The 14,601-nt window shown below is 49.3% G+C and overlaps 1 protein-coding gene across 1 annotated transcript; it reads left to right on the top strand.

The window, feature by feature from the left end:
- The first annotated feature begins 6,665 nt into the window (after positions 1–6,665).
- Tmem41a (transmembrane protein 41A) lies at positions 6,666–13,655 on the top strand. The gene is made up of 5 exons (XM_021185037.2): positions 6,666–6,836; positions 8,053–8,206; positions 9,665–9,826; positions 10,671–10,809; positions 12,938–13,655. The coding sequence occupies exons 1-5, from the start codon at positions 6,718–6,720 to the stop codon at positions 13,156–13,158; spliced, it is 795 nt and encodes a 264-aa protein (XP_021040696.1). The 5' UTR covers positions 6,666–6,717; the 3' UTR covers positions 13,159–13,655.
- Positions 13,656–14,601: the final 946 nt, after the last annotated feature.

Here is a 14,601-nt window from a genome sequence, read left to right as displayed (position 1 = left end):
TGTGTTTGTATCTGTACACATATGTACACATGTCACACACAGTGCACATGTGGAGTTCCAAAGGGAACTTGTGGGAGTCAGTTCTCTCCTTCCAATGTGTGGGTCCCAGGTATCTGGGCATTAGGCTTAGAGGCAAATATGTTTACCACCTGAGCCATCTCACTGGACCAGTTTCCCAACTCTTACACAATTCAGATTCCCTGACTAGGGAATGGTGCCACCTACAATGGGCAGGTCTCCATAAATATAATCAAGATCATTTCTGGGGCTGGACAGAAGGCTTAGTGGTTAAGAGCACTGACTGTTCTTCCAGAGGTCCTGAGTTCAATATCCAGCAACTACATGGTGGCTCACAACCATCTGCAATAGGATCTGATGCTCTCTTCTGGTGTGTCTGAAGACAGCTACAGTGGACTCATATATATATGCATAAATGAGATTTATTAGAATAACATACAGACTGTGGTTCTGCTATTCCAATGATGGCTGTCTACCAGCAGAGAGTCCAGTAGACTGTAATACCAGTGAAGGTATGTGCTTGTCGCCCAGAGCAAGCATGGAAAGAGAGCAAGCTGCCTTCTTCCATGTCTTTTATATAGGCTGGGCAAGAAGGTGTGGCCCAGTTTAAAGGTGAATCTTTCCACTTCAAAGATCCAGATTCAAAGTGGGAACACTTCAAATTATTTAACTGAGAAAAAAATTTCTCACAAGTGTGCCCAGCCATTTGGGTTTTAGTTAACCCCAGATATAGTCAAGTTGACACCCAAGGCCAGGCATCCTGGTAGTCCACTTCTTCCTGGCTTTCTTCTATAGTGAGAGTCCCTCTGGGTGGAGGAAGGATCTGTGCCACACCTTCTCACAAGGAGCACCCTGCCATATTCCTCCGCTTTCTTTGAGCCCTTCAGTGAATGTGGTGAGGGACTTTGATTTTTATTGGTCCTATATTAGCATAGCCACTTTTTATCCTCTTTCCCTTGTCCCCAGAGGGTCAAAATAACAGTGTGCAAATGCCAAGAGTGGGAAGTTTTGTCAAATCACAAACTCCTTGGGCCCCTGGGTTTTCAGCACAGTACTATAAAAGTAGCTGCTATGGAATGAATGGGAGCATGAATGAATAAGAATGCAAGTCTGTTGTGCAGTAGGAACACGTTTCAGTGACTTCCAGGTAATGGTGATGGGCAGGTGAAGCCAGTCAGAGGGGTGGCAACTCTCTTCTCCAAACCTTTCCCTTCCTTGAAAACATTTGTTTTCCTGAATCAGGGTTTTGCTATGAAGCTCCGGCTAGGTTTGAACTCAGGATCTTCTTACCTCAGCCTCCCTGGTCCTGGGATTATATAGGTGTGGTGAGGTGTGGTGTGGGGCAGTGGACAGTGAGAGGTAACCTGGTCCTCAGTTGACCTGAAGGCTTTGAAGCCCCAGAGACCCTAACGGGATGATAAGAGCACCGGGCCCCTGTCACATAGCTACAGTCCCCCATAGATTTGTGGCCATCAGTCCCGTAATGGCAATGTCTCAAGCCCTGTCACATGTACACAAGGTGTCCCTATCATCTCAGACCAAGACAATAGGAAAAGAGACATGACCTGTGATCACATAGGCTCAAGACAGAGATCTCCATGCTGAGTTACCTAGAGGTCCGAAGGCTTGGCCAATAAGATTCCCTTCCTAGACATTCTTGTCCACAAAAGGTATATAATCTCAGACTCTCCCTGAGAAGTGGGGTATGGTTTTACACATCCACTTTCCACCATGACAATAAATGCCTTAAAACAATGGACTGCCTCTTTTCATCTAGAGGAGATCTGCTGGGGGAGCCACGGAGAAGGCCTTTGCCTACAGAGACGATGTCTAGTCTCCCATAGAAGGCCTCTCTGTGCTCCCAGCCACAATCACCATCAAGCCTGCTGCGCATCAAACCAAGGACTCTCCCCATGGAACTAGCTGGAGCTCCTTTCCCCCACCCCACCACCAGCCACAGGCTAGATTCAGCTCATGGGCCCCCACTCCATTCTCAGCTCTTCTGGGACTCCCAGCAGTGCTTGGGTGTCCATCCAAGAGTCTGGGGACTCCACGGCCCCAGCCTCTTCACAGTCTGGCAGAGCCCAGTCAGCTCTGGCCTCTCCACACCTCAGACTGTGCTTTCCCACCCTAAGCTGTGTCCTGGGGCTTCCTTATGGCCCAACACTCTCGTGGGAAAAGCGGAGTCAAACTCCCCTGGGTCTGTCTCCCCAGGAAGCCGAGCCCAGTGGCAGAGAGCAAACGCAGGTCAACAACCTTATCGCACGGGCCACCATGCCTGGCATCCGGGAACTTAGGGAGCCATTGATGTCTTTGCCTCTCCTCCTTTGTCTTTGTATTTCTGAGTTCCAAGTCTATGACACAGCTAAAATTGATCATACCCTTAGCTCCTTCAGTTCTCTGCTCCCCACCATTCAGATCTTTGCGCTTACATCCCTTCTGCATAAGTCTGCTCAGACCTCATTTCCAGTCACAGCACATCTTTCTCCTTCATGTTCTTTGAATGCTTCCTTCTTCCACTGATGCTCAAGTACTCTTGGGGGGTAGCAGAACCTGCAGGAAGCGGGGACTGCAGAGAGGTCCTCAGGTCATCGCGGGACTCACCTCTAGGAGGAGCTTCCTGTCTTAGCTACATGGCTCATGACATAAGCAGTCACACTCCATGTGTGCTCCATCATCAATGGCTACTCAGCTAGAGGTCCAAGACAGTGGGGCCTATCTGACACTGGAATGGGCTCCTCCCTAGAACTGTGAGCACGAAACAGGACTACTTATTTCTTCTCTCCTTAAACTGTTATTTTCTTTTAATGTACATTATTAGGTTATATCCTAAGACCTCTCTCTCAGCAGATCTCTAGATGAAAAGAGGCAGTCCATTGTTTTAAAGCATTTATTGTCATGGCGGAAAGTAGATGTGTAAAACCTTACCCCACCTCTCAGGGTGGGCCTGAGATTATATACCTTTTGCACGTATGTACATAGGTGTGTGTAGGTGTTTGTGGATGCATGTGTACCTGTGGTGCATATGTGTGCATGTGGAGACTAGCAGGAACTTTGGTGTCATTCTTCCTCCTGAGATGTCCGCCTTGTGGTTTTTTATAAACAATGCTGTTTTTCTTGACTTTTAAATACGTGTGTGGTGTCACATCCTCTGGAGTTGGAGCACTCAGGTTTGAGTTCAGTACAAGTCCTGGTCAGCTCTGCAACACTGTGTGAGCATGTGCTGTAAGGGGAGAGCTGCAAGGGAGGCTGATGTAGATAGATAGCCTGTGGTTGATGTGCTGCCAGCCTGGGATGGCTCAGGAGGTGAGGGTTAAGGAACTGAAGGGCTGGAGAGACAGAAATCTGGAAGAGGTGAGGATCGTAGAGGGGTGTGTGTGTGCAGGGTGAATGATGCAATGAAGGGGAGAGACATTCCCCCACTTTCTTAGTAGAAATATATACAAATATATACAGAAACAGCGAAAAGGATGTAAAATTCACCTCTATGTGTTCACTACCCAACTTCACCAATAGTGTGTAATTTTGTGGTGGAAACCTCGTCTTGTTATTTTGATACAAGAACATCAAATAATTTATTTCCCCCATTCTTTTCTATCCCTCTTTTCTCTCCAGTATCTCATCTATCCCAGGCTGGTCTCAAACTCAATATGTAACCAAGGGTGACCTTGGACTTCTGACCTTTCTGCCTCAACCTCCTAAGTAAGCAGGTGGGTGTTTGCAACTATGCCCTGGGACAGAAACCAGGGTGTGATGATTTGTATATCCTTGGACCAGGGAGTGGCACCATCTGAAGGTGTGGCCTTGTTGGAATAGGTGTGACCTGGTTAGAATGGGTGTGTCACTGTGGGTGTGGGCATAAGATCCTCACCCTAGTTGCCTGCAAGTCAGTCTTCCACTAGCAGCCTTTGGATGAAGACATAGAACTCTCAGCTCCTCCTGTGCCATGCCTGCCTGGATACTGCCATGCTCCCACCTTGATGATACTGGACTGAACCTCTGAACCTGTAAGCCAGCCCCAATTAAATGTTGTTTTTTATAAGACTTGCCTTGGTCATGGTGTCTGTTCACAGCAGTAAAACCCTAACTAAGACACAGGGCTTTGTGCATGTAAGGTGAGCATTTTACCAGCTAAGCTACCTTCTCTGCTCAGTGTAAATACTTGGTTTTATTTTTGTTTTGAGACAGGGGTTTATAATAGCTGGACTAGGAATGGCCCCCATAGTCTCATATATTTGAATTTTGGTACCCAGTAGGTGAAACTGATTAGGAAGTATTCAGAGGTGTAGCCTTGGAAGAGGTGTATTGCTGGGCGTGGGCTTGGATGTTTCAAAAGCCTATGCCAGGTCCAGTCTCTCTTCTCTGCCTCCGACTTCTGGATAGATGTGCGTTCTCAGCTATTGCTCCCTTACCAAGCCTGTCTGTCTGCTACCACACTTCCCACTGTGATGACTATGACTTACCCCTCTGAAAATGTAAGCAAGCTCCCAGTTAAATGATTTTTAAAGTTGCCTTGGTCATAGTATCTTGTCACAGCAATAGACCAGTAACTAAGACAGGGTCTCAATGTGTTTTGTCCCAGGCTGGCCTTGATTTTGTGAACCACCTGCCTAGGCTCTCAAGTTGCCACTATGCCTTGCCTGCCTTGACTTCAGTATTGTTAAAAGGTAAAACATACCCCTTATCCTTCTCATAACAACTCATAGTATATCCTGCTTGTTCCGTTCTGTTCTGTTCTGTTTTGGTTTTTTGAGACAGGTTTCTCTTGTGGCCCTGACTGTCCTGGAACTCACTCTGTAGACCAGTCTGGCATTGAAATCAGAGATCTGCCTGCCTCTGCCTCCTGAGTGATGAGATTGAAGGCGTGCACTATCCGCCACCCCACCCCTTCTTCCCGGCTCTCACAGTACATTCCTAATTCTGAAACTTGTTTGACTCTTAGTCTCCCTGCTCTCCGTGCCATAACTGAATCTTAGTTCCGGTCTATGGGGGCCCTTCTACTCAAACCACGGCACGATACCAGCTCAGAATATGTAAAACTGCCCCTTAACCTCTGAGTCCTGAGATGATCGGCATCTGGGTTCCTCCCAGTCCCTTGATATTAAAACAAGGCCAAGCATATTTGTGGGTTCAGTTCTTGGATGTCAACTTGCTAGGTCTTTGTACTATCAAATTTTGACGCATGCTCCCTGTTTGAACCAAAGAAGTGCTCTAAAGTGCTTCATGCCTTTTGACTCTGAAGAACTCACCCAATGGGTCGGTCCTATGTGCTGTCACTTCTCGTCTCCACTGTGCAGCCTGTCCCTCTTGCCCTGTTCCCACTGCCATGGTCCTTTCCGTCTCTCCCCACAACCTGAGGTATTTACTGTTAACTTGGAGCCTACTCTAACCACTTGCTCTGACATTCTCAAAGGAGAACGGACACTGTCCCTCATTTTCTCCTCCTCCCTGGTTTTTTGTTTGTTTGTTTGTTTTGTTTTGTTTTTCAAGACAGGGTTTCTCTGTGTAGCCCTGGCTGTCCTGGCACTCACTTTGTAGACCAGGCTGGCCTCGAACTCAGAAATCTGCCTGCCTCTGCCTCCCGAGTGCTGGGATTAAAGGCGTGTGCCACCACGCCCAGCTCTCCTCCCTGTTTTTTGAAGACAGTTTGTCACTGTAACCCCAGGCTGTCTTCAGTCTTCTGTGTTCCATGTGCTGGGACTTCAAACACACAACAGGATGTCGGGCTAGCAGAATGCTTCTTACTGAATGCTGCCAGGCTCATCTCCCCACAGTTTCCTGGGGCCCCTTTCCCAAACTATCTTCTAGTACTCTCCAAGTGGCCGATAGCCATTCATTTCTCCCAAACCTTGGGCTTCCCTGAAGGTTGCCTTACTTAGGGCCATCTCACTTGCCCCTCTGCTTGCTCATCCTAGAGAGTAAACACAGTGCTCACCTCTTTCAGACTCCACACAGTGCAAGGACCACACTAGTTTTGGAGTTTTGAATCTGGGTTTTCTTTCTGAGAGAAGTTATTCTCACTACCCGGCTACCCTGTCCCTTTCTGAATTTTTGATTAGTATTTAAAGATGACTGAACCCTGGGCCTTCCTTCTTCTCTTCATGTGCTGGGGTCAGTCACGTGAACACCATGTCTAGCACCACAGACTCTTTCTAAGACTCAGATGTGTGTTACAGCTAGTGTGTGCACGCTAGCTCCTAGACAAGAGTTATGGCAGTAAGCTTTTTCATCCGTTGAGGCACACTGAAATGTGTTTATGAGGATCGGGATAATGAGCACACTTCAGGTACTGAATGGAAGGCATGTCTGTATATTTCTGCGGTGGTCATTACCTTCTCTCCACAACCATCGGTGTCAGTCTCACATTTGTTGGCTTCATTTGCTTTGTGTGATTGACTGTAGACAAGACTGACCGCCATGCTGCAAGCTAGGCTGTGGCAGGTTCACGACTCAGCCCTAGATCTCCCAGCTCTGTCACAGGGAAGGCGGCGTTGGAGGTGTTCAGTGTAGAGCCAGCAGGAGCACTTTAGACTAGAGCAATCAGTCCCTGGCGGGGGCCGGGTCTGCAGCGGGCCGAGGGCGGGGCTTTGCGAGGGCCACGCCCTGCCCGTCCAAGAACACGCTCCGCCCGCCCAGTCGGCGCACGGGGAGGGCTCTGCGTTGCCACGCGGGGAGCGCGCTCTCCGGCCCGGCCGCGGCATGCGCGCGCTGCTCGGCTTGCTCCTCGTATTCGGAGGCTGCACCTTCGCTTTATACCTGCTCTCCACGCGGCTGCCCTTGGGGCCGAGGCTGGCGGCGGGCGGGGAGCCCGAAGGCCGGTGAGAGGGAGGACACCGGGCGGTGGCCCGGGAGGAGGTCGGAGGGTTGGCAGTGATGCCTCGGGGGCCCTTGCACTTCTCTGCACACGCGGTCGCCTTCCAGCCCCAGCCATTTCGGCTTACCGTGGCTCTCCTTCCTCAACCCAATTATCACAGCAGCCAGTCTTCAGGGGTGCAGCCCGGACTTGGAGTGACGAGGCTATGATCCAGTTTGCCCTCTTCCTGCCTGACTCTGCTTCCCATGACAGCTGGGCGAGGCAGAAGGCTTGTCAGTCGGGTTTCCGACTGCTGCTTATTACTTTGAAAGTGCATAGAGTGTGTCTGGCCCATTGCCGCATTACCAAGAGGCGTTAACTGCATTCGAGTTGTTTTTCAGTTACCATTGTCTTTTTGTGGAGCTGAAAAAGCTCTCTTGGTGGATGTCAGAGGTACTCATGAGAACTAAGAGGGCTTGCTCATAGTTTATCTCTGCTGGAGCAAAGAACTGTTGAGATGGCAGAGGCAGGGTAGTCTTTGTTCTGTGACCTTTGGACGGGATCCACAGTGTACCAGGCCTAGCGCAGGGTGAAGAGGGAGGCTCTCGGAAAGGGTTGGCCTCCAGCCATGTTATCAAGAAAGCTGTATTTATTATGATGGGAGGTACGTGTCCACGGGGATTCTTTTAAAGTGATGAAATTGTTGTTTTTTGCCTAGTACATCTGGGCAACATGCTGTCTAAATAGTTGTGTGTTTGCTTGGGAGAGGGTCTCCTAGAAAGGACGGCAATTCATGATGATATGCAGTTGCCTGGAGATGAATATACTTGTGTCTTCAGACAAGATTTAAAAAAAAAGACTGAGGATGCAAGTCAGTGCTGGAGCGGATGCTCTCAGCATGGTGGAGGCTGTGGGGTTCCATCTTAAAACCCCTAAATAAGTAAAGAGGGTGTGTAGTGGTTATCCAGCACCAGACCCTTTTTAGGCAAGGAAAACTGAGACCCGTGGTCACTCCAAGGTCACACAACTGGAACACTGCAGAGTGAGGGTGCCAGCCCAGGGCACTTGCTCCCACGCCAGGGCTCTCCTGTCTGCCTCTGTTGTTTTATCTTGGGTCAGCTGTCATCTTGAGTTCTATGTCTGGTGGCCAGATGACCTGTTTACAAACTTAACTCTGCAAAGAAGACACACTTCTAACTTTCTCTGGAACCCACGCCTCCACCTGATTTCCCAAACTCTAGGTCGCTGTGGTTCCCCTCCGATCTGGCAGAGCTGCGGGAGCTCTCTGAAGTTCTTCGAGAGTACCGGAAAGAGCACCAGGCCTATGTGTTCCTGCTCTTTTGCAGTGCCTACCTCTACAAGCAGGGCTTTGCCATCCCTGGCTCCAGCTTCCTGGTCAGTGTCCTGCCCTCTCTCCAACTGGGTTTCCTTTTCTGTAAACTGTGGCTGCTCCCCTAGAAACCCCTTTAGCTGAGTGGCAGGATGAAGAAACGTGGGTGTGAAGAGGCGGGCACAAGTGGGCACTGGGCACTTACTGATATTGCAAGTTTCCTACTGTCCTGCCTCTCTCTCCTCCCCAGTATCTACTTCTACCCCAGATTCTGCTTAGACCTATCTGAGCACAGAGTCCTTAGGGCTGACTCTGGATTGACTTCCCCCTTGAGCTGATCCTGCTTCAGGGTAAAGAGCCAGCTGCTACTTGGTGCCATATAGTCTCGGTTGGTGAGGGCTTGCATGCCCAGAATTGGGGTGCATCTTAGTGCAAGCTTGGTTGTGAGGCTGTCTCTCACAGGTAGGATGGGGGAGAGATAGCACAATACCCAGGGTTTGGCAAGGACTGCTGAGGTCTCATGGTTAGTGTGTGCTGAAGCCCCAGCCTCACAGTGAGACCCCCTCTTTCATTGGCTTACCTGTGCTCATTCATTCATTCATTCATTCACTTGCTCATGCCTTTTAAAAGACTTGTTTTTCTTTATGTGCACGTCTGTGTACATACATATGTATGGATGCCTGTGGAGTAAGAAGATGGCACCAGATCCCACTGGAACTGGAGTTACAAGCAGTTGTCAGCCACCCAGTGTGGGCACTGGGAACAAAACACTGGTCCTCCACAACAGCAGAAAGCAACCTTAGCCCCATCTATCTAGTTTATGTTTTGAGATGAGGTCTCACTCTGTAGCACAGACTGGCCTGGAACTCATTGTCCAGCCCAGGCTGGCCTTGTATTCAAAGCAATCCTCCTGCCTCAGCCTCCCACTTGCTGAGGTTATAGGTGTGTGCCAGCACACTTGGCTTTTCCATGTGCTTTCTCCGGGATCCTGTGCTTTGAGGCAGGATGATAATTGCTGGCCAAACTGCATATGTGAAGTATTAATTAACTTCTTCACCTTTGTGAAATTAAGGTCAGTTAGGACTGTGGCCAAAATGAAAGCTCAGAGTGATCTTATTAACCAAATGACAAGGGAAGCATTTCCCATGGATTGCTGAAGGTATATTCATGGTCTATACAGCAATATTAGCTTGTGAGCTTCATTTCTTTTCATTTGGTGCCCCCAGGGACTGAAGGGTACCTGTAGCCCTCGCCACAGGCAGATAATGTCTGCACAGTCTCCTTTGTAGCCTGCTGATGCCCAATGAGCTCTAGGCCCTGACCTTGTAATGCTGAGGAGCCCCAGGTGAGGCTCACACACACACACACACACACATACGCTTCCATTCACCTCTTTAGAGTGGGCCTTGGGTTTGAGGCTGTGAAAGTCACTGAAAGAGAAGGAGCAGAGGCACAGGCCCCACCCAGGACAAGCCCCCTGGAAGCTGCTAGGTGTCCCACGGCTGAGGCTGCTTTCTTTGCAGAATGTTTTGGCTGGTGCCTTGTTCGGGCCATGGCTGGGACTTTTGCTGTGCTGCGTGCTGACATCCGTGGGTGCCACAGGCTGCTACCTGCTTTCCAGTATTTTCGGCAAACAGCTGGTCATCTCCTACTTTCCTGATAAAGTGGCCCTGCTGCAGAAGAAGGTAAGGTGGGGGGCACACCTGGAGCACTGGATCCCGGAGCATCAGCAGATCATCAGGTCCACCCGGAGCAGTGTGGACCTGAAGTTTCCCGCAGTGCTCCTTCTTCCCACCTGGGAGCTGGGAAGGGCTGGTTCTTTTGATGTCTTTAGGAAGCACAGACCTGTGACCAAATCTCAGTTCTTGTCATTACCTGCTCTGTGGCTCTGTGGCTCTGTGGCTTTGAGTTAAAATTCTGACTGCTTCGGTTCCCGGGAACAATATTTTTATTTATTACTTTATTTAATTTTATGCATGTGCTTGTGTGTGTGTGCATGTGTGTGTGTGTGTGTGTGTGTGTGTGTGTGTAGGCTTGTGTATGTGTGAGCACATGTGGAGCCAGAGGTTTACTCCTGATATCTTCCTCAATCACTGTCTACTTTGTTGTTGAAGACAGTCTTTTACTGAGCCTAGAGCACACTGAGTTGGCTAGAGTAGCTGGGCTCCTGGATCCTTCTGTCTCCCAGTACTGGGGTTCCAGGCTTGTGCCTCTGCCTCAGGCTGTTTGTTTGTTTGGTGAGCATGGGCACTGGTGAGCACATGCAGACCCTTAGGCTGACAGGGCAAGTGCCTTACTTCTGAGATGTGGCCCCAGCCCAGTTTTTGTATTTTGTCCTCAAACTCATGTAAGTCCTCCTGCTTCAGCCTCCCTGAATTCCTGAGTGCCGGGTGGTGTGAGCCACCATGTCTGGGGGGCCGGGTAGGAGGGACCTGTGCAGCAGGAGAGGAGCTGGGAAGGAGCTGTCCAGCTTCAGGCCTTGCTGGAGAGCCCGTTCTGTTCCTGACGCCGGGCTTTCTCTCTCTGCAGGTGGAGGAGAACAGAAACAGCCTGTTCTTTTTCCTGCTGTTCCTCAGACTCTTCCCCATGACACCAAACTGGTTCTTGAACCTCTCGGCCCCGATTCTGAACATCCCCATTGTGCAGTTTTTCTTCTCAGTGCTCATCGGTAAGCTGGGGTGTGGGGGTAGGGTTGTCATGATGGCACTGCCCTTGTCACCTGCCAGTGGGCTGTGTGCTTGCCTTTGAACAGCATTTTCAAGCCTGAACTAGACGTGGTTGCCTCTCTGATTTCAAACCTCCTCTGGCTTCATTAGGAAACCCATACAAATACTTTTGGAACAATAAAGGGTTGTTTATCCCATGCCCATAGTGTTTCTTGTGTGCCCAGCATGTGTTGGGCACTGGGGTTGGATGGGATCATCTCTGTAAAGCACATGGCTTGGCTCTAAAAAGTGCTAGCGGGCTGAAAGGCTGGCTCAGAGCAAGGGAGTTCCTTTCTGGCACCAGCCCCTTTGCTAAGGGAGGCCCAGCATCAGGGAGGCTCCTGTCTACCTTATGAGAACTGCACAGCCATTAGCAAGCCACTTTCCCTCAGGAAACCAATTAACCGGACTAGAGCCAGGGTTAGGAGCAGTGTTTCTTGACATGTGGGCATCGGGCCTCTTTTACGGCAAGTTAAAGTGATAACATCCCATCACGGGTGTTAATGTCTCACTGCAGTAAATTACCACCCTCTTTAAACCACTGGCAGAGGTGCCCAGACTTTTTTTTAGAGTGGAAGGAATGACACTCAGGGTTTAATATCCAAGTTAACAAATGTGCAGCGGGGCAGGGCTTATTAATAGGGATGTCTGAGAGAAGCGGAAGGAGGCTGACCACAGACAGCTCTGATGGAAGCAGCTTCCTGAGTACCTCAACACCTCAGCTAATGGGGCTTAACAGCTTGCTGTTAAAGACTCTGGAGACAGAATTCCTTCCTGAGGACCAAGCTGTGTGACCTTGAGTGCTCTGGCCATTATTTCCCATACACCTCTTCGCTACAGTAGAGGAACGGGTTAGCAGGCTTCCAGCCAACCAGAAGCTCAGGGTGGGGCAGGGAAGATGCCTCTGATACACTGGGGAAGCAAGGAGCCAGGTCTCAGAGGCCGAGGCCTAAGAATGTATTTTGACTTATTAATTTTTTGGTCTACAATATTGCGTAGTAGCCTGGCCTCCGGCTTTCAGTCTTTGTGCCTCAGTCTTCCAGGTGCCAGGACCATAGGCACCCACCACTTTAGATTTCGATTTCTCTTTGAGACAGGGTCTCACTGTGGAGCTCACTGGCACTCAACTCACTCTGTAGACCAGGGTACCTTGGAACTCACAGAGATCTACCTGCCTCCACCTCCCGAGTGGAGTGCTGTACTAAAGGCGTGCTCTTTCTTGCCTGACACACATCTTTTTGTTTCGTTTGTTTGTTTGTTTGTTTGTTTTTTGTTTTTCGAGACAGGGTTTCTCTGTATAGTTCTGGCTGTCCTGGAACTCACTTTGTAGACCAGGCTGGCCTCGAACTCAGAAATCCGCCTGCCTCTGCCTCCCAAGTGCTGGGATTAAAAGCGTGCGCCACCACCGCCCGGCCATCTTTTTGTTTCTTAAACATTCACAGGGTTCTTGGTTGTTGTTTTTATTTTTGAGCATGTTGTCCAGGCTGGCCTTGAATCTGTTGCTATTCTCCTGCCTCAGCAACCTTTTACTGAAATTGTAAGCATGTGTCACCAAGCCTGACTCTAAGGAACTGTTATGCCATATGCTATTTGGCTACCAGCCTTTGGAGTTCAGTGCTGCACTGAATTCTCAGAGTGCTGAGCGTACAAAGTTGTACTTGGAAGAAACTTGTTTTGTTTTCTGGGTATTGGAACATTTCAATGCACACTGAAAATGCCATGTTGTCAGGATCCTTTCTCCTGTTTGGCTCGTGGGTCTCACCTTAAGCAGGTATGCAGACTTCAGCAGTTTGTGTATGTAAAAGCCAAGACCTTTATGTGAGAAATGACCTTGCCTTCTTCTCTAAACCACCTATGGGAAAGGGCAGCTCACTGAGTCTTTTCCCCATGTGTGATAAGTACATTTTCCTTATTGTGATGTAGGTATAGTTGTGTGGCCTATCTGAAGGCCTTTTGTCGGGCAAGGCAGTGTGCACAGGAAGTGTGGGGAGAAAAGGGAGGGGCTAAGAGTTGGACAGACAGCTAGTTCCATGTTCTGAGTCCCTGGCCACCCTGCCCCCTTAATGACCGTCTCCATTTTCCGTTTTCCAGGTTTGATCCCTTACAATTTCATCTGCGTGCAGACGGGCTCCATTCTCTCCACCCTCACCTCTCTGGATGCCCTCTTCTCTTGGGAGACCGTCTTGAAGCTCTTGGCCATTGCCCTGGTCGCTTTGGTTCCGGGAACGCTCATCAAAAAATTTAGCCAGAAGCGCCTGGCGCTGAGTGAAACAAGGGACATCGGCCGCCCAGACCGCAGGAAGGACGCGTGACGTGGGTTCTGTGTTTACAGGGCCCGGACTGTGCTGCTGGTCCCTTTAATGTCCTCATTGTGTTTTAATTACCCTCAAAGGATGAGATGGACAGTGCTCTTGTGTGTGCAGAGGTCTGTTAGAAGGGCGTCCTGTCCTGTTCAGCAGGTTCTATGAAATGGACCGCTTTCTAGAAAACCTATCCAGTTATCTGTCGGGCTTGCCTCTTGCTGGACCCTGAGATGTCTTGGAAGAAGATGCTGGTGGCCTTTTTGGACAAGCTGTGTATCCTCTGTGACTCTGTTGAAGAGTGTCCTCTCTACCTTTCTGCTGCTGATCTACCTCTCCATAAGCCAAGGGAAACATGACGGGCTGCGTAGGTCTTACACGCAGCGTAAGTGCAGGGATTCCCGCAGCTCCCCTGTTCACAGATACTTCTATCCATGTTGAAGCTCCTTGCAGTTATATGTCTTGATAGTTAGGCTGATTCAAACATGATTAAAGACGAATGGAAGCCAGCCCTTGCATGTTCTGAATGTGTTCGGAGGAAATTCTACCCCTCTGAAGGCCCTGCTCTGTCTCATCGGAATCAAATGGCCTGCAAATCCCCTCTACTTCCTCTTGCTGGGCGAATGGGGTCCGTAAATGAGGCTGTCAGCCAGTGTGCTGAGAAGAGCTAAGGAATAGTTGTACTTTTCAGTTCAAAGAGAAGGCAGTGTGGTTGCCTAGTGATTGCCTGTGTGAGAGCTGTGATTGTGTCTTCCAGCTAGGGCACTGGGCTGTGGGGCTAGCACCTGAGCTGATCGCTCTGTGGCCTTGGACCTTGTGGGAACAACTCATGACAAGGACTTAGCAGAACTCCCTCTAAGACATCCATCACCTGTGAGCTGCTGTGTTTCTCTCAAGACTGGGCTCAGTTGAGAGCCTTGTCAGGTTTTCTAGGCCTGCTGTGCTTGTGTGAATTCTTGGGCATTCTCAGGTTCTACAGAAAGAGTGGGTTTCCATATCATGACTTTTCTCTCTCTCTCTCTCTCTCTCTCTCTCTCCCTTTCTTTTCTCTTCTTTTCTTTCTTTCTTCCTTCCTTCCTTCCTCTCTTTCTTTCTTTCTTTCTTTCTTTCTTTCTTTCTTTCTTTCTTTCTTTCTTTCTTTCTTTCTCTTTCTTTCTTTCCTTCCTTCCTTCCTTCCTTCTTTCTTTTTTTAAAAAGAAGGTATTTCTTTTAAAAAAGGCTTTCTAATGAGGGGCTGCGGAGATGAAGACTGCGCTTTGAAGACTGGTTCTGTAGCTAGCACATTAGAACAGAGAGGGGAAGAGAGGAGGGAGCTTTCTCTGTTTGCACCTGTTCCTTCTCTATCCCCTTTTAGGTTCCCCAGATGTGTGTCCCTAGGATCTTGCACAAGTGTGCCTTATCAGGTGTGAGCTCCCAGGAGATGAGATTTCCCAAATCCATAGACATAAATGTTCT

This window comes from Mus caroli, unplaced genomic scaffold (genome assembly GCF_978045245.1).
Source record: "Mus caroli unplaced genomic scaffold, Mus_caroli_1 scaffold_17, whole genome shotgun sequence".
Classification (NCBI taxonomy): Eukaryota; Metazoa; Chordata; class Mammalia; order Rodentia; family Muridae; genus Mus; species Mus caroli.
The sequence above is the reverse complement of the archived record's forward strand: the minus strand, read 5'-3'. Positions and strand labels throughout refer to the sequence as shown.

Coding starts and splice junctions, on each gene's coding strand:
- Tmem41a (XM_021185037.2), top strand. CDS start 6,718: ATGCGCGCGCTGCTCGGCTTGCTCCTCGTATTCGGAGGCTGCACCTTC. Junction 6,837..8,052: donor GGCGGGGAGCCCGAAGGCCG/GTGAGAGGGAGG, acceptor CCCAAACTCTAG/GTCGCTGTGGTTCCCCTCCG. Junction 8,207..9,664: donor TCCCTGGCTCCAGCTTCCTG/GTCAGTGTCCTG, acceptor CTTTCTTTGCAG/AATGTTTTGGCTGGTGCCTT.